The sequence below is a fragment of the Takifugu flavidus genome, chromosome 2 (genome assembly GCF_003711565.1).
Source record: "Takifugu flavidus isolate HTHZ2018 chromosome 2, ASM371156v2, whole genome shotgun sequence".
In the NCBI taxonomy this organism is placed as follows: Eukaryota; Metazoa; Chordata; class Actinopteri; order Tetraodontiformes; family Tetraodontidae; genus Takifugu; species Takifugu flavidus.
The window spans coordinates 141,176-165,934 of NC_079521.1; the positions used below are offsets into that span (position 1 = coordinate 141,176).

General features: G+C 51.7%; 1 protein-coding gene and 1 long non-coding RNA gene across 5 annotated transcripts in view; one reads left to right on the forward strand and one right to left on the reverse strand.

Moving 5' to 3' along the window:
• Positions 1 to 5,531: 5,531 nt before the first annotated feature.
• LOC130518343 (tyrosine-protein kinase CSK) overlaps positions 5,532 to 24,759 on the forward strand; it is a 28,270-nt gene continuing 9,042 nt past the window's right edge. The window contains exons 1-4 of one of the 4 annotated variants that reach the window (XM_057020890.1): positions 5,561 to 5,805; positions 6,550 to 6,663; positions 23,026 to 23,101; positions 23,342 to 23,455. In XM_057020890.1, coding sequence (XP_056876870.1) covers positions 23,087 to 23,101; positions 23,342 to 23,455 — 129 coding nt within the window. In that variant the 5' untranslated portion in view covers positions 5,561 to 5,805; positions 6,550 to 6,663; positions 23,026 to 23,086. Of the gene's footprint in view, positions 5,806 to 6,549; positions 6,664 to 18,862; positions 18,887 to 23,025; positions 23,102 to 23,305; positions 23,456 to 24,759 lie in introns of those variants that run through there. The other 3 variants (XM_057020872.1, XM_057020880.1, XM_057020863.1) reach the window with 3 other exon arrangements.
• LOC130518361 (uncharacterized) lies at positions 17,565 to 18,080 on the reverse strand. Its single transcript, XR_008948007.1, has 3 exons — positions 17,910 to 18,080; positions 17,785 to 17,802; positions 17,565 to 17,669 (listed from the first exon to the last, which is right to left on the reverse strand). It is a non-coding gene; the product is annotated as an uncharacterized LOC130518361 (long non-coding RNA).

The window sequence follows — 24,759 nt, forward strand, 5'->3', positions numbered from 1 at the left end:
CCTTTTATCTGTTACTGTGACAGATTTAAACAGCTGCTTCCACTTGAGTTGATTTTGGCACTGGTTCCAAGTTATTGCTACCCGGTTTGGCTAGTTGACTTTTTGGCTCCACATTCAGCGTGTGTGCCTGCCCAAATCACTGCCTGTGTGGTGGGTGTAAATGAAGAGATTGTGTACGTGTTTGGAAGGTGTGTTCAATAGTAAAAACTTGTTTGAGTGTAAAGGCACACCCGCTGAAACAGTCCTCGGTGCACAGTGGTGTGGCGCCCTCTTCCCTTGACTTTGGCACTTCAAGCAGGGGGCTGTAACTAAAACTATCACTCACACGAGAATTTGCACGTTTTTCTGCATTCCACTGAAATTTACGAGTTGTCTTATGTGTTTGTATCAACCAGCATTAAGACAAGCCAGAATTTTGTTCTCATGGAATTAATGTTTTTGTGCGACAGCATGGCAGCCTTGCACACAGCAGCTAGCACTGTGGAATAAGGTGTGTGCTAGCATTAGCACATGCTTGTGCGAGCTAAAGGCAGCCAATAAAGCCTAAACTGCCTTTCAGCATCCGTATTTATCAGCGGGTTCCAACAGTAGGAACTTAGTATCCTGGTAGCTCAGCCTGTTGGGAACTGGGCTAAGAAGCAGAGGGCCAGAACACCTTCACAGCACTGCCGAGATACCCTTGAGCAAGGTGCCGAACCCACAAATGCTCATATAGAACCCTGAGATGAACTGGGGGGGGCACCCTAATATTTGCCCAATGTGTAGCCTCCCTGCATTCAAGGAGACAAGGTGAGACGAGATGCAGAAGTAGCGTAGCTCCCCTGGCTTCACCGTGATGACCGATCAAATGTGCCACAGGCGTGAGCACCATCGAGAGAGAAAAAGAGAACTTTAGTTCCACATTAAAGTCAAAAGCAAATTACTGAGCTTCTCAGGTTTAAATCAAAGGAACCTCAAGCATTTTTAGGAAAAAAATGATAACAATTATATGCAGAAGCTTTGGGGGGGGGGGGAAACAAGGGTTAGGGTAAGGGTGTCCTCCCTCATCACATTTGTTAGTTAGGGTTAGGGTTAGAGGGTTAGGGTTGGGTTAGGGTTAGAGGGTTAGGGCTAGAGGGTTAGGGTTGGGTTAGGGTTAGAGGGTTAGGGTTAGAGGGTTGGGTTAGGGTTAGAGGGTTAGGGTTGGGTTCGGGTTAGAGGGTTAGGGTTAGAGGGTTAGGGTTGGGTTAGGGTTAGAGGGTTAGGGTTGGGTTAGGGTTAGAGGGTTAGGGTTGGGTTAGGGTTAGAGGGTTAGGGGGTTAGAGTTGTGGTTAGAAGGTTAGGGGGTTAGGGTTAGAGGGTTAGGGTTGGGTTAGGGTTAGAGGGTTAGGGGGTTAGAGTTGTGGTTAGAAGGTTAGGGAGTTAGGGTTGTGGTTAGAAGGTTAGGGGGTTAGGGTTAGAGGGTTAGGGGGTTAGGGTTGTGGTTAGAGGGTTAGGGGGTTAGGGTTAGAGGGTTAGGGGGTTAGGGTTAGGGGGTTAGGATTAGGGTTAGAGGGTTAGGTGAGGTCAGGCTGCAGACTGTGTGCACTCCTGCATCTGTAGGCAGTGATTCACATTTCAAATCTAAATCAAATGTAGGAAAAGTAGGTCAATCCAAAATTCTATAACATGAAAAAGCCACAACGTGGCTAACCCTTACCCTAAAGGTGGCAATTTTCTTTTTCCCCCATTTCTAACTCCAAATATCTGAAACACAAGGTCACTAATCTTTCTTAGTGTGCCTGAAAACCAGAATCCAGACCCCTCAAATAAAGACAAACACACGAGGTTCCCAGGGGAGCAAGGCTATGTGGAAGCTTGAGGACTCCCGTCTTATTCCTCCTCCTCCTGACCTGATCCTGTTCCCAGCACTGAAGACTCCATTTCCTCTCCTGTTTGTCACCACTGTCTGCAGTAACAAAGGGAAGATTGGCAGCCTTTACAAAACATGACAAACACGAGGCAGCCACAGTGAGACGCCTCTTCCCCAGGGCCCAGAGTTCACACGCACCACCACATGCTTTCTGACCAAGCTTCAAACCAGTCCCCCTGGGGTGGGGCTGCACTGGGTTGAACCCCCCACAGCGGCTGTCGATTTAGTCAAAACATTGAGCAGGGTGGTGCAACTAAATAATGGCACCGACAGCACAAAAGCGCCTGCACAACAGGCTCCTGGTGACTTACAGCAACAGAAAAGAGGCGTCATGATGACTGACAAATGACCGCTGCACCGTCTGAGATAGAAAAAAAGACTTTTAACACGTTAGCAGTTATATGCAAATGTGATGAGGGAGGACACCCTAACCCTAACCCTCTAACCCTAACCCTCTAACCCTAACCCTAACCCTCTAACCCTAACCCTCTAACCCAACCCTAACCCTCTAACCCTAACCCTCTAACCCTAACCCTCTAACCCTAACCCTAACCCTCTAACCCTAACCCTCTAGCCCTAACCCTAACCCTGACCCTCTAACCCTCTAACCCTCTAACCCTAACCCCTAACCCTAACCCTAACTCTAACCCTCTAACCCTAACCCAACCCTAACCCTAACCCGAACCCTCTAACCCGAACCCGAACCCGCGAACCCGAACCCGCGAACCCGAACCCGCGAACCCGAACCCTAACCCTAACCCTAACCCGCTAACCCTAACCCCTAACCTCTAACCCTAACCCTCTAACCCTAACCCTCTAACCCTAACCCTAACCCTAACCCTAACCCTCTAACCCTCTAACCCTAACCCTCTAACCCTAACCCCTAACCTAACCCTCTAGCCCTAACCCTCTAACCCTAACCCTAACCCTCTAACCCTCTAACCCTAACCCTCTAACCCTAACCCTAACCCTAACCCTCTAGCCCTAACCCTAACCCTCTAACCCTAACCCTCTAACCTCTAACCCTAACCCTCTAACCCTAACCCTCTAACCCTAACCCTAACCCTAACCATAACCCTAACCCTCTAACCCTCTAACCCTAACCCTCTAACCCTAACCCTCTAACCCTAACCCTAACCCAGGGGTGGGCAAATCCAGTCCTTGAGGGCCGTATCCAAGCCAGACTTTCTGTCCTACAGTTAAACACTCTCACCTGGGGTTCCATTTACCTGGTGAAAGCAGTTTCTCCCTGGTAGGATGCAAGCCTTCATGGATTAGACTGGCCAATCAGAGGAGTTCAAATCCATTCCTCGAGGGTTGAATTCAAGCCGGGATTTACATCCTACCAGGCAGAAAATGCCCTGACCCTCTAACCCTCTAACCCTAACCCCCTAACCCCTAACCCTAACCCTGACCCTCTAACCCTCTAACCCTAACCCCTAACCCTAACCCCTAACCTAACTCTAACCCTCTAACCCTAACCCTACCCCCCTAACCCCTAACCCTAACCCTCTAACCCTAACCCTCTAACCCTCTAACCCTAACCCCTAACCCCTAACCCCCTAACCCTAACCCTGTCTGCAGCCTGACCTCACTCTGTCTACATTATATAATCCTGTCTGTCCATTTCCATGACATGCTGTCATCTTAATGACAGCTAATTAGCATTGACCTTGGACCAATGCAGTTGTCAGCATTACGGCTAACGCTAACCCTTGTGTTCATTTGCTATAAATTCACTTCAGAGGGATTTTTGGACCTTTACATTATGGTCATTTAGGTTATGAACTGCTGGCCAAGCAACAGATGAAGCCAAAAGGTTTTGATCATAAAGTAGCCTACGATGTCATGTGACCTTGGATTACTACTGCCTGCATACGCAGTAAAACCATAGAAACCACACGTGTGGAGACGTGAGCTGCATAAAGGAAGCAAAAGGTCAAGGTCAGAAGGTCAAGAGCCTAATATCTCAAGAATTTAAGGTTTCTGAGTTCTGCAGCTACTTAAATCAGGTGAGACTCCCCAGAGAGTGAAGCAGTCCTGTTGGTGTTCAAAGGTGAGCTCCAGCATCTTGTAGGACCCAAGAACATCAACAGCTGAGCTGATATAACAAACAGGCTTCATGCTTCTGGGCTAGCTCACCTGAGCGTGGAGCTCCTGGAAGCTCAGATCATCTCTGTACTGTTACCAAGATGTTGAGCACATCAGAAGGCCTCCTTCCTCCTCAGAAGGCCTCTCTCCTCCTCAGAAGGCCTCCCTCCTCCTCAGAAGGCCTCCCTCCTCCTCAGAAGGCCTCCCTCCTCAGAAGGCCTCTCTCCTCCTCAGAAGGCCTCCATCCTCCTCAGAAGGCCTCCCTCCTCCTCAGAAGGCCTCCTTCCTCCTCCTCAGAAGGCCTCCTTCCTCCTCCTCAGAAGGCCTCCTTCCTCCTCCTCAGAAGGCCTCCCTCCTCCTCAGAAGGCCTCCATCCTCCTCAGAAGGCCTCCTTCCTCCTCCAGAACAGGAGATATTTAGTAGCATTTTCCTACTAACCCTACTTTAAACAATGATGTTTTCATTTCAAATACACATTTATGGATTAAAGAAAGCAAAGTGATGATGGTGGTGCTTTAATGTGTCCAGGTTCAGAGGCCATTGTAACCACGGGAACCTTCCTCCAACAGTCCAGCACTGCCCTCTAGGGATGCATCACCCTCCTGAGTCCTGACGTCCATCCAGCTCCTTCTATTCTGACCACCACCATCATTTTGTTTATGTGGGGCTAGAACCCACACAGGAAAACTAAGTCTACTTTCATAACCCTTCCAAAAAGATGGTGTTAAACATGGCGTCTCAGGTGCGCTCACCTGCTGGAGGTGGGGGAAACGCCCGTCTGGCCTCAGGTCCAGCTCTTCAGCAGGTCCAGGTCCCCAGAAGCTCCTGACAACACAGTGAGAAGCATGAGGAGATCTGCAGCTCTTTCACATTTGTGTCCTTCACACTTTGATCCCAGCTCCACCGTCCACCATCTCTGTGGTTGGTAGTTTCCTGATTGACCACCCGGGCTGCTCGGCACTGGGGGGGCCAGGAAACCTGGCTTGGAAGGACCCAGCATCGCTCACTGGCTGAATGAGAGGTTATTCACATGGGAAGACCGCGTCCGCACACTCCCAAAAACTGGAACTAAACTGGGAGCATTTGGGAACCCTTTAGGCTCCAGTAATGGTGGTGAAATTCAACCATTGTAGAGTTGTTGGAGTTCCAGTAGACCCTCATGGTCGACTGAAGCTGCTCACGGTCCACGGGAGGCAAGGAGGGAGCGTGGAAAAGGGTTAGCGTGGCTCCCAAATCAACATTTTGTGGAAGACTTTGTTCTTTAAGCAAAAGAAATCACCTCCTTCAGATTTGAGCCTAATAAATGCAGCCGCTGTAATGTTGCTTCGGCTTTTTGAGCCTGAAATGAGAAAAGCATCCCAAAAATTCCTGATTTCACTTGTGCTTCTGGCACTTTTAAAGTGTGTTACGGTAATTAATTAAATGATTAAAGGGTAATTATTAAAGGGTCCCTGACTAACTGGAACCCCCGCACGGTCGGCCACAGAGCGCTTCACCTGTTGACCGCACGGTGGCGCGGTCACGCCGCTTGGCATGGCCACGCTGCTCCTCTGCGCATGCGCACCCCGGAGACCATTTCCTCTCGCAGCAGCAGCAGGCCGCAGAGATTCGCCCCGCACACGCACGGATACGCGTTTACAGGCACGCAAAACCCCCGCACCGATGCAGACATCGGACCGCCGCCAACGTCGAGCCGCATTTGGGATTTTGTAGCGAACTCAGCCCGCCCGCACGGCCGCTCCTCATGGCTCTTCATCGCTAGCTTGTCTCGCTCGCAGCACCGACGCTAGACTGGCCACACTGGTTCCACTGGTATCTCTGCGGTGAGTTGCCCATCGTTTGCCTGGGGTTGCATCTGCAACCTGAAGCTCACCGGGAGATCTTCCTGCTTCTGTCCTGCTATTGTGTGTGTGCGCGTGTGAAATGTAGTTAACATGCTGACATGGTTGAGGTGCTGTTTGGTTAACCAGATAAACCTTCGGCGTTAGCTTTAGCGGCTAGTTAAGGTGGTGTAACGTCATAGGATCCATTATCGGACACAGCTAAACACGCCACATATTGGACAACACATTCATCCGGGTCGACGGTACCGTTCGATCCTTCAGATTCGAACCCATCAAAGAAAACGATGCTTCTGGAAACGTCCAATATTTTAGGTGCAGTTTATATGTGGCGATTTCTTGGCTGTGCAGAAGGATCATGTTAGCATCATCACCATGACACGTTTAGTCACTTTTACTGAGGATTACTAGTTAACTAATGAGTCGGCTAACTACTCAGGGTTGTCTTAAGGTTGTAGAACATATATATCTGAGCTTTTGTTCAAAACCTTGTTAACAAATGGCATCAGAATGTAAATCTCATTCAATATTTCAGGTCAAATAGACCGAGTATTGTCGCGCCAGGACACCGTGGCAACAAGGCAACTCCAAGTCTGGAACTTTGGACCTGGGAAGGTGTCTAAATCACCAGGTTCTGCTGCAGCTGCTGCTAGTTTGGGCCAAATCACAGAAAAAGAATGAGCTGTTTTCAGAACGCATCGTTACATTTCCTTTATGATCCTGCAGGGTCGTTGACCTTTGATCTTAAAAAGGTCAGTAACCAGGATCAAACCAAGGACTTTACTGCTGTCCGTCCTTGTAGTGCTGACCGAGTCCAAATGGGAGTTAGTGGGGAGCCTGGTGAGTGTGCACGCCCCCCCTGCTGTCGTTGGGCTTCTCTTGGCTGTTAGCAGCGGCGTTGGCTAATGTGCCGCCACCGTTTACGTGCTTTACATGTCACAGTCCATCTTCCTCAGGTTCTTTACATGTCAGAGTCCATCTTCCTCAGGTTCTTTACATGTCACAGTCCATCTTCCTCAGGTTCTTTACATGTCACAGTCCATCTTCCTCGGGTTCTTTACATGTCACAGTACATCTTCCTCAGGTTCTTTACATGTCACAGTCCATCTTCCTCAGGTTCTTTACATGTCAGAGTACATCTTCCTTGGGTTCTTTACATGTCAGAGTACATCTTCCTTGGGTTCTTTACATGTCACACTACATCTTCCTCAGGTTCTTTACATGTCACAGTACATCTTCCTCAGGTTCTTTACATGTCAGAGTACATCTTCCTCGGGTTCTTTACATGTCACAGTACATCTTCCTCGGGTTCTTTACATGTCACAGTACATCTTCCTCGGGTTCTTTACATGTCACAGTCCATCTTCCTCAGGTTCTTTACATGTCACAGTACATCTTCCTTGGGTTCTTTACATGTCAGAGTCCATCTTCCTCGGGTTCTTTACATGTCACAGTACATCTTCCTCAGGTTCTTTACATGTCACAGTACATCTTCCTCAGGTTCTTTACATGTCACAGTACATCTTCCTCAGGTTCTTTACATGTCACAGTCCATCTTCCTCAGGTTCTTTACATGTCACAGTCCATCTTCCTCAGGTTCTTTACATGTCACAGTACATCTTCCTCAGGTTCTTTACATGTCAGAGTACATCTTCCTCAGGTTCTTTACATGTCAGAGTACATCTTCCTCAGGTTCTTTACATGTCAGAGTACATCTTCCTCGGGTTCTTTACATGTCAGAGTACATCTTCCTCAGGTTCTTTACATGTCACAGTCCATCTTCCTCGGGTTCTTTACATGTCACAGTCCATCTTCCTCGGGTTCTTTACATGTCAGAGTACATCTTCCTCAGGTTCTTACATGTCACAGTACATCTTCCTCGGGTTCTTTACATGTCACAGTACATCTTCCTCGGGTTCTTTACATGTCACAGTACATCTTCCTCGGGTTCTTTACATGTCACAGTCCATCTTCCTCGGGTTCTTTACATGTCACAGTCCATCTTCCTCGGGTTCTTTACATGTCACAGTCCATCTTCCTCGGGTTCTTTACATGTCACAGTACATCTTCCTCAGGTTCTTCCATATGGCTCATTATGCGTAGAACTGCGGCCATGTATCGGCTGTCTTGCTTATAACGTTATTTTTACCATCACCCTTGTAAAACCATTTCCAGGCTCGTGATGAAGCCACACGTCTCGCTACCAGATGGGCCGAGACTTGAGGTTCCTGCAGATTTCTGCTACGTGAGATGTTTTGGTACCTGCCGAGTCGCCACTGTTCCTGCCTGCTGATTGGCTGTGGGGGCCTGCCGTGGCAGAAGGGGCCTGCTGATTGGCTGTGGGGGCCTGCCGTGGCAGAAGGGGCCTGCTGATTGGCTGTGGGGGCCTGCCGTGGCAGAAGGGGCCTGCTGATTGGCTGTGGTGGCCTGCCGTGGCAGAAGGGGCCTGCTGATTGGCTGTGGGGGCCTGCCGTGGCAGAAGGGGCCTGCTGATTGGCTGCGGGGGCCTGCCGTGGCCTCTCGTGCACCTTCCGTTTGTTTTCTTTGAGAGACAGACGACGTGATGTCAGATTCACATCATCCAAGGAACTATTAGCGAGGCTATCGTGGCAGTGTGTCTCACCTCTGCTTGTTGGACACGCAGCTGTTTGATCCCTCAGATACTAAACATGCCAGGAACGAAGGCTCGCTGATGCTAACATGACTGACCGGCCTTTATGCGTTATTTTGGATTTTAGGACACGTGGGTGATGCTGTCAGAGAGCAAACCTGATAGCTTCAGCTGGTAGCTTCAGCTGGTAGCTGGTAGCTTCAGATGATAGCTGATAGCTTCAGCTGATAGCTTCAGCTGGTAGCTGATGGCTTCAGCTGGTAGCTTCAGCTGGTAGCTTCAGCTGGTAGCTTATATTGGTAGCAGCCTTTATTCAGAAATCATGGTGGCCCTCCGTCCGGGTGCTGATAGCTTCAGCTGGTAGCTGGTAGCTGGTAGCTTCAGCTGGTAGCTGATGGCTTCAGCTGGTAGCTTCAGCTGGTAGCTTATATTGGTAGCAGCCTTTATTCAGAAATCATGGTGGCCCTCTGTCCGGGTGCTGATGGAGGTGACGGCAGGTCAAGCCCGGTTATCTCAGTCTTTCTAGGGAGTTGTGGTTAACCCTAACCTGGTCGTGCTCAGGGCTTCTTCCTCAGGTGTTGTGCCGTACACCTGTACTGATGATGGACTTTGATGCTCTGGGCCCCACTGAACAGTTACCTGTGGTTTGGAGTGTCTAACCCTAACCAAAGTGATCTGGTCGATCTCTCAGACTTCAGCAGGGACCTGAATGTGGACCACAGACTTGAGAGCCAGGTTCTATACCTTCAACTGTGCTTCACTACGTGTAGCAGGTGACCTGCCTGCCAGCTCTGAGCACCTGCTTCACCACTCTGGTGACCCAGACGGTGACCTGGTGACCTTCAGGTCCACCAGGGAGGGGCCAAACGGGCTCTGCTCTCAGGGGTCTTTACTTCCGCTTTTAAAAGGCTTCAAACTTTGCCAAATAGATCTCCGTCACTCTGCCTCAGAATGTTGCCAACATCACAAACACACCTGTGCAGGTAGGAGTGGCTCCTCCCCCAGAAACAACCGCTGGGGTCACGAGATTCATCAGAAAACGAGCGACACACCGCCTCACACGTTGGTCGCATCTTCTGAGAGGAAAAATCTTCGATTCAACACGTTTGAATCTCGCCATCGTTGGCGGCCGTCTGTACTCCAAACGGTGTGAGAGGACAAAGTGTGTGCGCACGTGCACACGTGCACACTTGTGGCTGCTGAAGAGAGGCCGCCTTGATAGATAGATAGATAGATAGATAGATAGATAGATAGATAGATAGATAGATAGATAGATAGATAGATAGATAGATAGATAGATAGATAGAGATATATTGCTCTTTACACATTTTCTCAGGGATGTTTTTTGCACCTCCAAACTACTTATGTAACCTTTATAGATTTAAATGTTCTGCATAGTTAAATTGAGAATTGTAATATTTGTTATCATTGTGTCCTTTTTCTGATGCACGTGAGATGAAGGTAAAGTCGCTGTTTCGGAGCCTGAAGAGACGAATGTGTAGAAGTGGAGCTCATCTCCATCTGCTCCCCCCTGAGGAACGTTGGGAATCTAAATCTTTTTGGGATGAAGTCGTTTGGTTGGGTTAGCGTGATACACTTTGCACGCTAAGATGCAACGAGACTTGATGCACTCGGGCCTTTGTGACAACTGCATCCATGCTAATGTAGCATTTGCATCTTTGCTCCGTGGCTTGTGGCTAGCCCAGTAAAGTCAAATTCTGGATTGTCACGTGCACAGAGTGCCAGCAGCAGTGTTCTAGCTGTGCAGGTGCTAAATGTGCAGGCAGAAGAGTCAGAAGAGTCAGGCAGACTGACCAGAAGTTAACACTGAGTCAATCCGTGAACTGGTAAGAAGAGACGTTACTCAGGTGGTCCCGAGCCAGTTCATTGCTCCAGATCTGACCCCAACATTAAAAACAAAGTGTGGATCCTATAGTCTGCTGGTAGGCAGCACGGTGCTGACTGGGCCTACTCTAAAGTCTTGGGATCAAAGCTGCTTTGTTCATTTGAACTAAAGAGTTAGGGTTAGCTGCACCGTAGCCTTCACCGTTGTATAGACCCCTTAGCAGAAGCTGCTTGGCCAACATGGAACCTGAAGTGCTGCCCCAGTCGTCCATAGGACGTCACAATGCTGAGAGGAAGCAGGAAGGGTGTTGAGAAAGGAGGTCACATTACGTGCACTGTAAGGGGGGTGCTCAGCCTGTACGAGTGGAGGCGTTGCCTGAGAGCACAGTCCTCCCACTGGCTTTAGCTCTGACTGGTTTGGACCCAGACCGGGTACTCGAGAGGGTTAGGGTTGCTCTGTGGAGGTTAGGGTTGCTCTGTGGAGGCTAGGGTTAGGGTTGCTCTGTGGAGGCTAGGGTTGGGGTTGCTCTGTGGAGGCGAGGGTTAGGGTTGCTCTGTGGAGGCTAGGGTTGGGGTTGCTCTGTGGAGGCGAGGGTTAGAGTTGCTCTGTGGAGGCGAGGGTTGGGGTTGCTCTGTGGAGGCTAGGGTTAGGGTTGCTCTGTGGAGGCGAGGGTTAGGGTTGCTCTGTGGAGGCTAGGGTTGGGGTTGCTCTGTGGAGGCTAGGGTTAGGGTTGCTCTGTGGAGGCGAGGGTTAGGGTTGCTCTGTGGAGGCGAGGGTTAGGGTTGCTCTGTGGAGGCGAGGGTTAGGGTTGCTCTGTGGAGGCGAGGGTTAGGGTTGCTCTGTGGAGGCGAGGGTTAGGGTTGCTCTGTGGAGGCGAGGGTTAGGGTTGCTCTGTGGAGGCGAGGGTTAGGGTTGCTCTGTGGAGGCGAGGGTTGCTCTGTGGAGGTGAGGGTTAGGGTTGCTCTGTGGAGGTGAGGGTTAGGGTTGCTCTGTGGAGGCGAGGGTTGCTCTGTGGAGGCTAGGGTTAGGGTTGCTCTGTGGAGGTTAGGGTTGCTCTGTGGAGGCTAGGGTTAGGGTTGCTCTGTGGAGGCGAGGGTTAGGGTTGCTCTGTGGAGGCGAGGGTTGCTCTGTGGCGGCGAGGGTTGCTCTGTGGAGGCGAGGGTTAGGGTTGCTCTGTGGAGGCTAGGGTTAGGGTTGCTCTGTGGAGGCTAGGGTTAGGGTTGCTCTGTGGAGGCGAGGGTTAGGGTTGCTCTGTGGAGGCTAGGGTTAGGGTTGCTCTGTGGAGGCGAGGGTTAGGGTTGCTCTGTGTTACACACATAAATGTGTGTAACATGTTCACCTCACACATCCAGCTAAGTCTGTGTCTGCTAATATCCCTCGGTCTACGTAGCCGTTCCTGGATCTTCCTGAAACTGGCCTGATATTAACTGATAGGTTTGTTGTAGAACCTGTTTCATTGTCTTAAAGAGGTCAGCATCCTGGACCTGGACAGGGAGCTGGTTCCACAGCCCCTGGACACCTACCTTGGGAGGTGTTCCAGGCATATGTTAAAGCCCTGGGAACACCTTGGATTCTCCCTGAAGAGCTGGAGGACGTCTCCAGGGAGAGGAAAGTCTGGGTGTTCAGGCTGCTGTCCTGGTATTAGAGAAGCGGCAGAAAGTGGATGTTTGGGTACGTTTGGGGGTCAGGGTTAGAGTTAAAAACATCTCAGAAAAGTCATTTAAGCATCATGTGATTCTAAGGAATGCCATGTAAACATGAATTGAACCTGACTGGTCGGTTAGAATGAGCTTTAATCTGTTGCAGATGTGCTGGTGGTGTCAGATCAAGTCACACTATCGGTCGTTAGCTGCTGTAGCGCGAGCTGTTAACCAGTCTAAGTACGCACACTAAATAAACCAGGGCACCGAGACAGGATATTTAGGTTCATAACTCCTATAATACGACTGTCTACAACATGTTGGCTACATAGTCTTGTATAATGGAGGGCTTTTAGTCCTCATAACAGATGACAGAAGTCCACCTAATTCATCAGTCACATCAACAAACCTTACTGAGCTCAGTAAAATGCTAGCTCTAGCCCTAATCCTAACCCCCTAACCCTAACCCTAACCCTCTAACCCTAACCCCCTAACCCTCTAACCCTAACCCCAACCCTAACCCCCAAACCCTAACCCTCTAACCCCAACCCCCAACCTTAACCCTCTCACCCTAACCCTCTAACCCTAACCCTCTAACCCCAACCCTCTAACCCTAACCCCCAAACCCTAACCCTCTAACTCTAACCCCCTAACCCTCTAACCCTAACCCCCAACCTTAACCCTCTAACCCTAACCCTCTAACCCCAACCCTAACCCTCTAACCCCTAGCCCTCACTGTTGACTCTGCAGCAGACTTGATCACATTTATGATGCTCAAGGGCGAATTTTCCATCAAATGTTGCTGCATAAAGCACAGTTTGAGTTTTGACAGCGTAGGGTGACGTTCATACCCCCCCTGGTGGGGGGTTCAAGTTCAGCATGGTGTTGAAGGGGTCATATGATACAACATACAGTAACAATAGACATAAAGGGCTTGTGGTGGCGCTACGCCGCCATGAAATGACATCATTGATGCTAAAGTGATGCGCCGATGATACTGGGAAACAATTTTGAACAAACATTCCAGTTTTCCAGATATGCATTTCGACAGTAGTTGGGGATATTTGAGGATGGTTGTGAGCTCGTCTTTACTCTTCCACCGCTACTGAGAATACATTCCATTACAGTAGCAGCAGCGTCTTCTGGGCTTTAGCTTTGTGGCTAATTAGGCTACATTTCGTACGGCGGCCTATGAAAAGAAACATGACCCAGTTAAGGCCGTCTCTGGGGTTGGACTGAAACAGGCCTGAGTATTAACAGGTAATATTTGCTTGCTTTTGTCTGGGCAAATATTAATTATTCTTGTCTTAAAAGGTGAAGAAACTAATGCTATACCAGATTTTGATGTGGACATTGAGATATTACAAAATTTGGAATCACAGATGATGGAAGTACAACTACACACATATATATATATATACATATATATGTGTGTGAGCAACAGTTCTGCATAAAACACAAGCAATCGTAGAGACAAACTTGGCTAACTCTACTAACCCTAACCCTTCTGACCCTAACCCTCCTGACCCTAACCCTACTGACCCTTCTGACCCTAACCCCACTGACCCTACTAACCCTAACCCTACTAACCCTACTGACCCTAACCCTACTGACCCTACTAACCCTAACCCCACTGACCCTAACCCTACTGACCCTACTAACCCTAACCCTACTGACCCTAACCCTTCTGACCCTAACCCTACTGACCCTTCTGACCCTAACCCTACTGACCCTACTAACCCTAACCCTACTAACCCTAACCCTACTGACCCTGACCCTACTAACCCTAACCCTACTGACCCTAACCCTACTGACCCTACTAACCCTAACCCCACTGACCCTAACCCTACTGACCCTACTGACCCTAACCCTACTAACCCTGACCCTTCTGACCCTAACCCTACTGACCCTACTAACCCTAACCCTTCTGACCCTAACCCTACTGACCCTTCTGACCCTAACCCTACTGACCCTACTAACCCTAACCCTACTAACCCTAACCCTACTAACCCTAACCCCACTGACCCTACTGACCCTAACCCTACTGACCCTAACCCTTCTGACCCTAACCCTACTGACCCTACTAACCCTAACCCTACTGACCCTAACCCTAGCCCTACTAACCCTAACCCTACTGACCCTAACCCTACTGACCCTTCTGACCCTAACCCTACTGACCCTACTAACCCTAACCCTACTAACCCTAACCCCACTGACCCTAACCCTACTGACCCTACTGACCCTAACCCTTCTGACCCTAACCCTACTGACCCTACTAACCCTAACCCTACTGACCCTACTAACCCTAACCCTAACCCTACTGACCCTAACCCTACTGACCCTAACCCTACTGACCCTACTAACCCTAACCCCACTGACCCTAACGGGCTTTGGTTGCCCCCAGCATGGATGACTCCAGACATGAATACTAAAGTGTGCCCCATGCCCCGACCTCTGACCCTCATGGGTGAGAGGGACCTGCAGAACTGACTGGTGACTGCTGTTATCTAACCCTCCACTTCTCAGTCCTCCCAACTGTCAGTTCTGTCTGTCATCTCTGAGTCTCTGTCTCAGTATGCTAGGCTGTTAGCATCGCCATGCTTGTTTTCTGTTGTCAGTGTTGTTGGTGTGTGTGTGTGTGTGTGACCTGTTGACCTGTTGTGTCAGATAACAAAGAGATGGAATCCTGCTTTTCTAAAGATGGCTCATCATGCTGCTGAACATAACGTCCACTGAGGTATATAGTGGTCTACAGGTGTATACCTGCTGGAGCTCATCCATCTCCCATCATGTCTGTGTGATACGAGGCACCAATATCACTCAGACCAACACATTTACGTGCGCTTCAGGTGTCCAGCAACAGTCCTGGGTGTCTTGTGTTGCTCGGGTCATGAAGAGAAGCTCTGGATCTTGTGGTGGTGGCTGCACTCAGCTGCTCTGTTAGCAGAGCCTTGCTGAGCTCTTCTCTGCTGAAGCTGAGCAGTGTACGCATCTCCTGGTTGTGGTTCTGCCCCACAGTGCTGACCTTTCTCCACAAGCTGCAGGTATAGAAATGTGCTGTGAGCTTTCTTGAGCAGGACGTCCTTTACATGTGCACCATATGTGCACGTTTGCTTGGTTTGGTTGAAAAGTGGGGTCAAAATTCTGATGACAACATCCGTGTTGACAACATGTGTGGTGAGATGTTCAGAACAGGACAGGTGGATACGTCAGCGTCATCACATAGGTTGGTTAGTCAGCCACGATAACCCTTTGACCCGCGTCCACCAGCCTTTGTCGGAAGGCTTTTCATTGGTCACACTCTTTTAACCCTAACCCTTATCCCAGAGCTCTGGAGCTGCACCTGCTCCACCTTCTTTGTTCCTCTTCCTTTGTTCCTCTTCCTTTGCTGCCTTCTCTTCTCCTCCACTGATCTAGAGGGCACCTCTGAGGGCACCTGATCTAGAGGGCACCTCTGAGGGCACCTGATCTAGAGGGCACCTCTGAGGGCTCCTGATCTAGAGGGCACCTCTGAGGGCACCTGATCTAGAGGGCACCTCTGAGGGCACCTGATCTAGAGGGCACCTCTGAGGGCTCCTGATCTAGAGGGCACCTCTGAGGGCACCTGATCTAGAGGGCACCTCATCTAGAGGGCACCTCTGAGGGCACCTCTGAGGGCACCTCTGAGGGCACCTCATCGAGAGGGCACCTGATCTAGAGGGCACCTGATCTAGAGGGCACCTCTGAGGGCACCTCTGAGGGCTCCTGATCGAGAGGGCACCTCATCGAGAGGGCTCCTCTGAGGGCACCTCATCGAGAGAGCACCTCATCGAGAGGGCACCTCTGAGGGCACCTCATCGAGAGGGCACCTCATCGAGAGGGCTCCTCTGAGGGCACCTCTGAGGGCACCTGATCTAGAGGGCACCTCATCGAGAGGGCTCCTGATCGAGAGGGCACCTCATCGAGAGGGCTCCTGATCGAGAGGGCACCTCATCGAGAGGGCTCCTGATCGAGAGGGCACCTCTGAGGGCACCTCATCGAGAGGGCTCCTGATCGAGAGGGCACCTCATCGAGAGGGCTCCTGATCGAGAGGGCACCTCATCGAGAGGGCTCCTGATCGAGAGGGCTCCTGATCTAGAGGGCACCTGATCGAGAGGGCACCTGATCGAGAGGGCTCCTGATCGAGAGGGCACCTCTGAGGGCACCTGATCGAGAGGGCTCCTGATCGAGAGGGCACCTGATCGAGAGGGCTCCTCTGAGGGCACCTGATCGAGAGGGCACCTCTGAGGGCACCTGATCGAGAGGGCACCTCTGAGGGCTCCTGATCGAGAGGGCACCTCTGAGGGCTCCTGATCGAGAGGGCTCCTCTGAGGGCTCCTGATCGAGAGGGCTCCTCTGAGGGCTCCTGATCGAGAGGGCTCCTGATCTAGAGGGCTCCTGATCGAGAGGGCTCCTGATCGAGAGGGCACCTCTGAGGGCACCTGATGTGTTGCCATCAGAGGAGGATGGAAAGCATCAGGACTCGGTGTCTCCTCTTGTCTCCACCCATCTGCTCTAAATGTGGCCAGTTGAAGAACCACCCCTGTGTGGTGAGAGCCTGTGTGTCCCTGCCATCCCATAGTTCACAGCCTCTCACTAACGGCCCAGAGAAATGTTTAAACCAAGGTGGTTTCATTGTAAATCCAACAATCATCGGCACTCAGGTGAGGTGTGAGATGACGAGTTACTTTAGATTTCCAACCGTACTCATTGGAGATCTGCGCTGCTCCAACCTGAAGACGACATTGGTCAGACTCTCAGGGTTCAGCGACGACCCTGGCCACCTCAGAGGGGGGAGCAGGTCCACCTTTCCTGTAGGAGCTGCTCTTATTCTCTTGCTCTTCTGATGTGTGGCCTAAATCTCTGTGATAGAGCCATCCATTGTTACCTGACCTGCCCACCGGAGCCCAAGCTAGCTAACGCTGCAGACCACAGAAGCCTAGAGGTGGTTTGTGCTGCTGGATCCAGCAGCTAACGGGGAAATCCCAAAAGGAGAGTTGAGCCCTGCTCTAATTGATGCAATGAATAAACAACTGCAGCCTGGTGCTGCCAGAGATGAGAGGATAAGTGTGCGCGTGCACGTGCGTGCTACAGCACACAGAGCTTAAACAATAAGCTGTCACCACTACCCTTCCTCCTCCTGCTCTCTCCATCTAGCAGCGTCCCACTAATGGAGGGAGGAGAAGGGCGGTTTTCTCTCCCTCTTCCTTTCTTTCTTCTACTTCCTGCCTGGCTGCTTTTCTAATCCGCCGTTGTTGGTGAGCAGAGCCTGGTTACGTCAGAGGAGCAGACCGTGGGCCCGCTGTCGCTTCTGTCTTCTTCCTGCTTGGTTCTTTATGTGGGCTGATGGTTCTGGAGGGTGACTGGAGTAGAGGCGGGCGGCTACATGGGCTGTTTATAACCCTAACCCTACAACCCTGACCCTAACCCTAAACCCAACCCTGACCCTAACCCTGACCCCAACCCTGACCCTAAACCCAACCCTGACCCTGATCAATACTGAGTCAGGATCCCAATATCTTCACATCTCCATTCAGGTGTTTCACATGTATTTATAACTCAGAGCAGAGCCAGGGACAGGGCCAGAGGGGCCAGAGGGCGCTCAGGTCCAGGGACGCGCTCACGTGTGTGTTTGACGTGTGTGTTTGAGTCCATCGACCCAGGTGCTGAATGGTGTCTGTAACTTACTGTCGACCTCCTCACAGAAGAGTCTGAGACCCTGACCCTGACCCTGACCCTAACCCTAACCCTAAACCCAACCCTGACCCTGACCCTAAACCCAACCCTGACCATGACCCTGACCCTAACCCCAACCCTGACCGTGACCCCTAACCCTGACCCTAAACCCAACCCTGACCCTGACCCTAACCCTGACCCTAAACCCAACCCTGACCCCAACCCTGACCATGACCCTGACCCTAACCCCAACCCTAACCCTGACCCTAAACCCAACCCTGACCCTGACCCTAACCCTGACCCTAACCCTGACCCCGGCGTGCTGAGGAAGGCTCCGTGTGGGACGCTCTGTTGCAGCGCTGAGCCGTGTGTGTGGAGTTCACTTCCTGTGTGTTCCTTTGAAACGGTCACGTGCTGGAGTGTGTTTGGGTTCTGCATCCAGGTTGATGATGGTTGATGGTTAACTCTCACTTTACAGTGACAAAGGACACATTTGCTAATATCTACCGTTACAAGGCTGTTTCCATGGCAACAACACAGCTCTGCATTGATCTGGACTCATTCTAAAGCCTTTAGGAGCCCAACTAGAGGGCAGAAAATGGAGCAGAAACTAAATTAGATTTCTAGTCAGAAATTCTCGCAGCTCCACTTTTCCTGCGTCAGTAATGTGAGATGGTCCCTCTGTCAAACACCTGCACGTCGGCCTTGTGTGCGCCGCCCGTGTGCGCCGCCCGTGTGCGCCGCCCGTGTGCGCCGCCCGTGTGCGCCGCCCGTGTGCCGCCTGTGTGCTCGTGGTGTTGGATTAGTGAACCGTTGGTGGGGGGGAAGGGGGTCATCTTTGAGGAGCACAGCAGTCTACGCTCTCGACGCTAGTCACCACACTGGACGGCCGCCTCCATGCTGACCCTAACCATGCTAACCCTAACCATGCTAACCCTAACCATGCTAACCCTAACCATGTTAATCCTAACCATGGTAACCCTCTGCCTTGTTCAGATTTCAGGATAACACACCCTTAGTTAACCATTAGGGTTAGGGTTAGGTTAACCCTCCCCCTAGGGTTAGGGTTAGGTTAACCTAACCCTAATGGTTAACTATGGGTTAACCTAACCCTAACTGTGAAAAGTTTGATATTCTCTCCTAGCCGTGGTCGTACGTGGGGTCACCAGATCATAACGATAGTCATAACGAATCATCACACTAACGAGGGTCAGCGCTCCAGCCATCATGGAGACGGGGGTGTGACTAAAACCAGCCAGCAGCTGTTATCAGGTTAACTTGAATGGTGAACAAATGTAATGAAAAGAGTGGTGTAGAAAGTTGCAAAGTTTCCGTCTTGCTCAGTTTTCCCAGAATGCTTTGGGGATTTTCTTTCTGGACTGTGCTGCCCTCAGGGTGCTGCTGGGCCTTGGATATATTTGGCTCGGCCGGCGTGCGGCGGTCTGCAATTAGGCCTTTTCCTGATTCAACACAGGATATGGCGCTCTGACAAACATCGCCATAGATCCCCTGGAGCTAGCAGCGCAGCTAGCCTTAACCCTAACCCAGCTAGCCACTTCCTGTTTTGAAATTTCCTGTTCTCTTCACTGGAAGAGATGCTTGTGTCAACTGCTGATACGCAGCCTCTGAAATGGGATGTTCCTCGTCCTGTAGTAGTTCTTCATGCTAGTTAGGGTTAGGGTTAGATCACCCAGACGGTTAGGGTTAGATCACCCAGACGGTTAGGGTTAGATCACCCAGACAGTTAGGGTTAGATCACCCAGACAGTTAGGGTTAGGGTTAGATCACCCAGACGGTTAGGGTTAGGGTTAGATCACCCAGACGGTTAGGGTTAGATCACCCAGACGGTTAGGGTTAGGGTTAGATCACCCAGACGGTTAGGGTTAGATCACCCAGACGGTTAGGGTTAGATCACCCAGATGGTTAGGGTTAGATCACCCAGATGGTTAGGGTTAGGGTTAGATCACCCAGACGGTTAGGGTTAGATCACCCAGACGGTTAGGGTTAGATCACCCAGATGGTTAGGGTTAGATCACCCAGACGGTTAGGGTTAGGGTTAGATCACCCAGATGGTTAGGGTTAGGGTTAGATCACCCAGACGGTTAGGGTTAGATCACCCAGACGGTTAGGGTTAGATCACCCAGATGGTTAGGGTTAGATCACCCAGACAGTTAGGGTTAGGGTTAGATCACCCAGATGGTTAGGGTTAGGGTTAGATCACCCAGATGGTTAGGGTTAGATCACCCAGATGGTTAGGGTTAGATCACCCAAATGTTAGGGGTTAGGGTTAGGGTTCCTGTAGTCAGGGTTAGGGTTCCTGTAGTCAGGGTTAGGGTTCCTGTAGTCAGGGTTAGGGTTAGGGCCTGTTTTCAAAGGTTAGGGTTAGGGTTCCTGTAGTCAGGGTTAGGGTTCCTGTAGTCAGGGTTAGGGTCCTGTAGTCAAGGTTAGGGTTAGGGTTCCTGTAGTCAGGGGTTAGGTTCCTGTAGTCAGGGTTAGGGTTAGGGTTCCTGTAGTCAGGGTTAGGGTTCCTGTAGTCAGCTACTCTACAGGGTTAGGGTTAGGGTTCCTGTAGTCAGGGTTAGGGTTCCTGTAGTCAGGGTTAGGGTTCCTGTAGTCAGCTACTCTACAGGGATAGGGTTAGGGTTCCTGTAGTCAGGGTTAGGGTTCCTGTAGTCAGGGTTAGGGTTCCTGTAGTCAGGGTTAGGGTTCCTGTAGTCAGGGTTAGGGTCCTGTAGTCAGCTACTCTACAGGGTTAGGGTTAGGGTTCCTGTAGTCAAGGTTAGGGTTCCTGTAGTCAGGGTTAGGGTTCCTGTAGTCAGGGTTAGGGTTCCTGTAGTCAGGGTAGGGTTAGGGTTAGGTTCCTGTAGTCAGGGTTAGGGCTCCTGTAGTCAGGGGTTAGGAGGGGTCCTGTAGTCAGGGTACTCTACAGGGTTAGGGTTAGGGTTCCTGTAGTCAGGGTTAGGGTTCCTGTAGTCAGGGTTAGGGTTAGGGTTCCTGTAGTCAGGGTTAGGGTTTTCTGTAGTCAGGGTTAGGGTTCCTGTAGTCAGGGTTAGGGTTCCTGTAGTCAGGGTTAGGGTTCCTGTAGTCAGGGTTAGGGTTAGGGTTCCTGTAGTCAGGGTTAGGGTTAGGGTTCCTGTAGTCAGGGTTAGGGTTCCTGTAGTCAGGGTTAGGGTTAGGGTTCCTGTAGTCAGGGTTAGGGTTCCTGTAGTCAGGGTTAGGGTTCCTGTAGTCAGGGTTAGGGTGTAGGGTTCCTGTAGTCAGGGTTAGGGTTAGGGTTCCTGTAGTCAGGGTTAGGGCTCCTGTAGTCAGGGTTAGGGTTCCTGTAGTCAGGTTAGGGTTCCTGTAGTCAGGGTTAGGGTTAGGGTTCCTGTAGTCAGGGTTAGGGCTCCTGTAGTCAGGGTTAGGGTTCCTGTAGTCAGGGTTAGGGTTCCTGTAGTCAGGGTTAGGGCCTGTTTTCAAAGGTTAGGGTTAGGGTTCCTGTAGTCAGGGGTAGGGTTCCTGTAGTCAGGGTTAGGGCTCCTGTAGTCAGGGTTAGGGTTCCTGTAGTCAGCTACTCTACAGGGTTAGGGTTAGGGTTCCTGTAGTCAGGGTTAGGGCTCCTGTAGTCAGGGTTAGGGCTCCTGTAGTCAGGGTTAGGGCTCCTGTAGTCAGGGTTAGGGTTCCTGTAGTCAGGGTTAGGGTTCCTGTAGTCAGGGTTAGGGTTCCTGTAGTCAGGGTTAGGGCTCCTGTAGTCAGGGTTAGGGTTCCTGTAGTCAGGGTTAGGGTTCCTGTAGTCAGGGTTAGGGTTCCTGTAGTCAGGGTTAGGGCTCCTGTAGTCAGGGTTAGGGTTCCTGTAGTCAGGGTTAGGGTTCCTGTAGTCAGGGTTAGGGTTCCTGTAGTCAGGGTTAGGGTTAGGGTTCCTGTAGTCAGGGTTAGGGCTCCTGTAGTCAGGGTTAGGGTTCCTGTAGTCAGCTACTCTACAGGGTTAGGGTTAGGGTTCCTGTAGTCAGGGTTAGGGTTCCTGTAGTCAGGGTTAGGGTTAGGGTTCCTGTAGTCAGGGTTAGGGTTCCTGTAGTCAGGGTTAGGGTTCCTGTAGTCAGGGTAGGGTTCCTGTAGTCAGGGTTAGGGTTCCTGTAGTCAGGGTTAGGGTTAGGGTTCCTGTAGTCAGGGTTAGGGTTAGGGTTCCTGTAGTCAGGGTTAGGGTTCCTGTAGTCAGGGTTAGGGTTAGGGTTCCTGTAGTCAGGGTTAGGGTTAGGGTTCCTGTAGTCAGGGTTAGGGTTCCTGTAGTCAGGGTTAGGGTTCCTGTAGTCAGGGTTAGGGCCTGTTTTCAAAGGTTAGGGTTAGGGTTCCTGTAGTCAGGGTTAGGGTTCCTGTAGTCAGGGTTAGGGTTCCTGTAGTCAGGGTTAGGGTTCCTGTAGTCAGGGTTAGGGTTAGGGTTCCTGTAGTCAGGGTTAGGGTTAGGGTTCCTGTAGTCAGGGTTAGGGTTCCTGTAGTCAGGGTTAGGGTTCCTGTAGTCAGCTACTCTACAGGGTTAGGGTTAGGGTTCCTGTAGTCAGGGTTAGGGTTCCTGTAGTCAGGGTTAGGGTTCCTGTAGTCAGGGTTAGGGTTAGGGTTCCTGTAGTCAGGGTTAGGGTTAGGGTTCCTGTAGTCAGGGTTAGGGTTCCTGTAGTCAGGGTTAGGGTTCCTGTAGTCAGGGTTAGGGTTCCTGTAGTCAGGGTTAGGGCCTGTTTTCAAAGGTTAGGGTTAGGGTTCCTGTAGTTAGGGTTCCTGTAGTCAGGGTTAGGGTTCCTGTAGTCAGGGTTAGGGTTCCTGTAGTCAGGGTTAGGGTTCCTGTAGTCAGGGTTAGGGTTAGGGTTCCTGTAGTCAGGGTTAGGGTTCCTGTAGTCAGGGTTAGGGTTCCTGTAGTCAGGGTTAGGGTTCCTGTAGTCAGGGTTAGGGCTCCTGTAGTCAGCTACTCTACAGGGTTAGGGTTAGGGTTCCTGTAGTCAGGGTTAGGGCTCCTGTAGTCAGGGTTAGGGCTCCTGTAGTCAGGGTTAGGGCTCCTGTAGTCAGGGTTAGGGCTCCTGTAGTCAGGGTTAGGCTCCTGTAGTCAGGGTTAGGGTTCCTGTAGTCAGGGTTAGGGTTCCTGTAGTCAGCTACTCTACAGGGTTAGGGTTAGGGTTCCTGTAGTCAGGGTTAGGGTTCCTGTAGTCAGGGTTAGGGTTAGGGTTCCTGTAGTCAGGGTTAGGGTTAGGGTTCCTGTAGTCAGGGTTAGGGTTCCTGTAGTCAGGGTTAGGGTTCCTGTAGTCAGGGTTAGGGTTCCTGTAGTCAGGGTTGGGCTCCTGTAGTCAGGGTTAGGGTTCCTGTAGTCAGGGTTAGGGTTAGGGTTAGGGCCTGTTTTCAAAGGTTAGCCCCCAAAATGCTGACCTGTTATCTGTGTTTTCTCATCCCAGCTCTGATGGTACACGCTGACCGGTGAAGCTGCTGGACTCCTGACTCCACAATCCCTTCATCATGTCTGGGATGCATGTAAGTAGGATCTTCTCACGTGGACTCGGAATCACCACGTCACCATGCAGAAGTTCTTGGGTTCCTGTCCTGAGGAGCTCTGCTTGGCTCAGAATTGGGGCATTGACCTTTGCCAAAGGTCATGCATGTAAGCGTCGGATGTTCAACCAGCCAGTTAGACGACAAGATCTAAAGTATTTGCATTTTCTTTGATTTGAATTTTGTGACTGTCATGTGACCATGAGCCCTTTACCTCTGCAGGTGCCATGGTCCACCGGAACAGAGTGTGTAGCCAAGTACAACTTCCAGACTGCCAATGACCAGGACCTGCCTTTCTGTAAAGGAGACGTGTTGACTATTATTGGAGTCACCAGGGTAAGAGCGGCCCAGTCCGGCCCCCCCAATGTTGCCTGGAACCACACAAACCTTTAGAACATGCGAGCTTCCAAAGCAGAACCACACGTCTCACATCAGTCTCATGGAACTGAGCCAGTAAAAACAGCTGCTTCTGTTTGGCTTCAAAGCATCTGAAGAATTACAAGAATTTGCATATTTTGCTGTTGGAGCTCAGGTGGCTTCCAACGCGCTCACGTCCAGGAGCTCGCTCAGGTCCAGGGACGCGCTCAGGTCCAGGGACGCGCTCACGTCCAGGGACGCGGTCAGGTCCAGGGACGCGCTCACGTCCAGGGACGCGCTCAGGTCCAGGAGCTCGCTCACGTCCAGGACGCGCTCACGTCCAGGGACGCGCTCACGTCCAGGGACGCGCTCACGTCCAGGGACGCGCTCAGGTCCAGGGACGCGCTCACGTCCAGGGACGCGCTCAGGTCCAGGGACGCGCTCACGTCCAGGAGCTCGCTCACGTCCAGGGACGCGCTCAGGTCCAGGGACGCGCTCAGGTCCAGGGACGCGCTCACGTCCAGGAGCTCGCTCACGTCCAGGAGCTCGCTCAGGTCCAGGAGCTCGCTCACGTCCAGGAGCTCGCTCAGGTCCAGGAGCTCGCTCACGTCCAGGGACGCGCTCAGGTCCAGGGACGCGCTCACGTCCAGGAGCTCGCTCACGTCCAGGGACGCGCTCACGTCCAGGGACGCGCTCAGTCCAGGGACGCGCTCACGTCCAGGAGCTCGCTCACGTCCAGGGACGCGCTCACGTCCAGGGACGCGCTCAGGTCCAGGAGCTCGCTCACGTCCAGGAGCTCGCTCACGTCCAGGGACATGCTCACGTCCAGGAGCGCGCTCACGTCCAGGGACGCGCTCACGTCCAGGGACGCGCTCAGGTCCAGGGACGCGCTCAGGTCCAGGGACGGGCTCAAGTCCAGGGACGCGCTCAGGTCCAGGGACGCGCTCACGTCCAGGGACGCGCTCACGTCCAGGGACGCGCTCAGGTCCAGGAGCTCGCTCACGTCCAGGGACATGCTCACGTCCAGGAGCGCGCTCACGTCCAGGGCCATGCTCACGTCCAGGAGCTCGCTCACGTCCAGGACGCGCTCACGTCCAGGGAAATGCTCACGTCCAGGGACGCGCTCACGTCCAGGGACGCGCTCACGTCCAGGAGCTCGCTCACGTCCAGGAGCTCGGGACGCGCTCACGTCCAGGGACATGCTCACGTCCAGGGACATGCTCACGTCCAGGGACGCGCTCACGTCCAGGATCTCTTAGATTTGTGGATTCTCACAAGTTCAA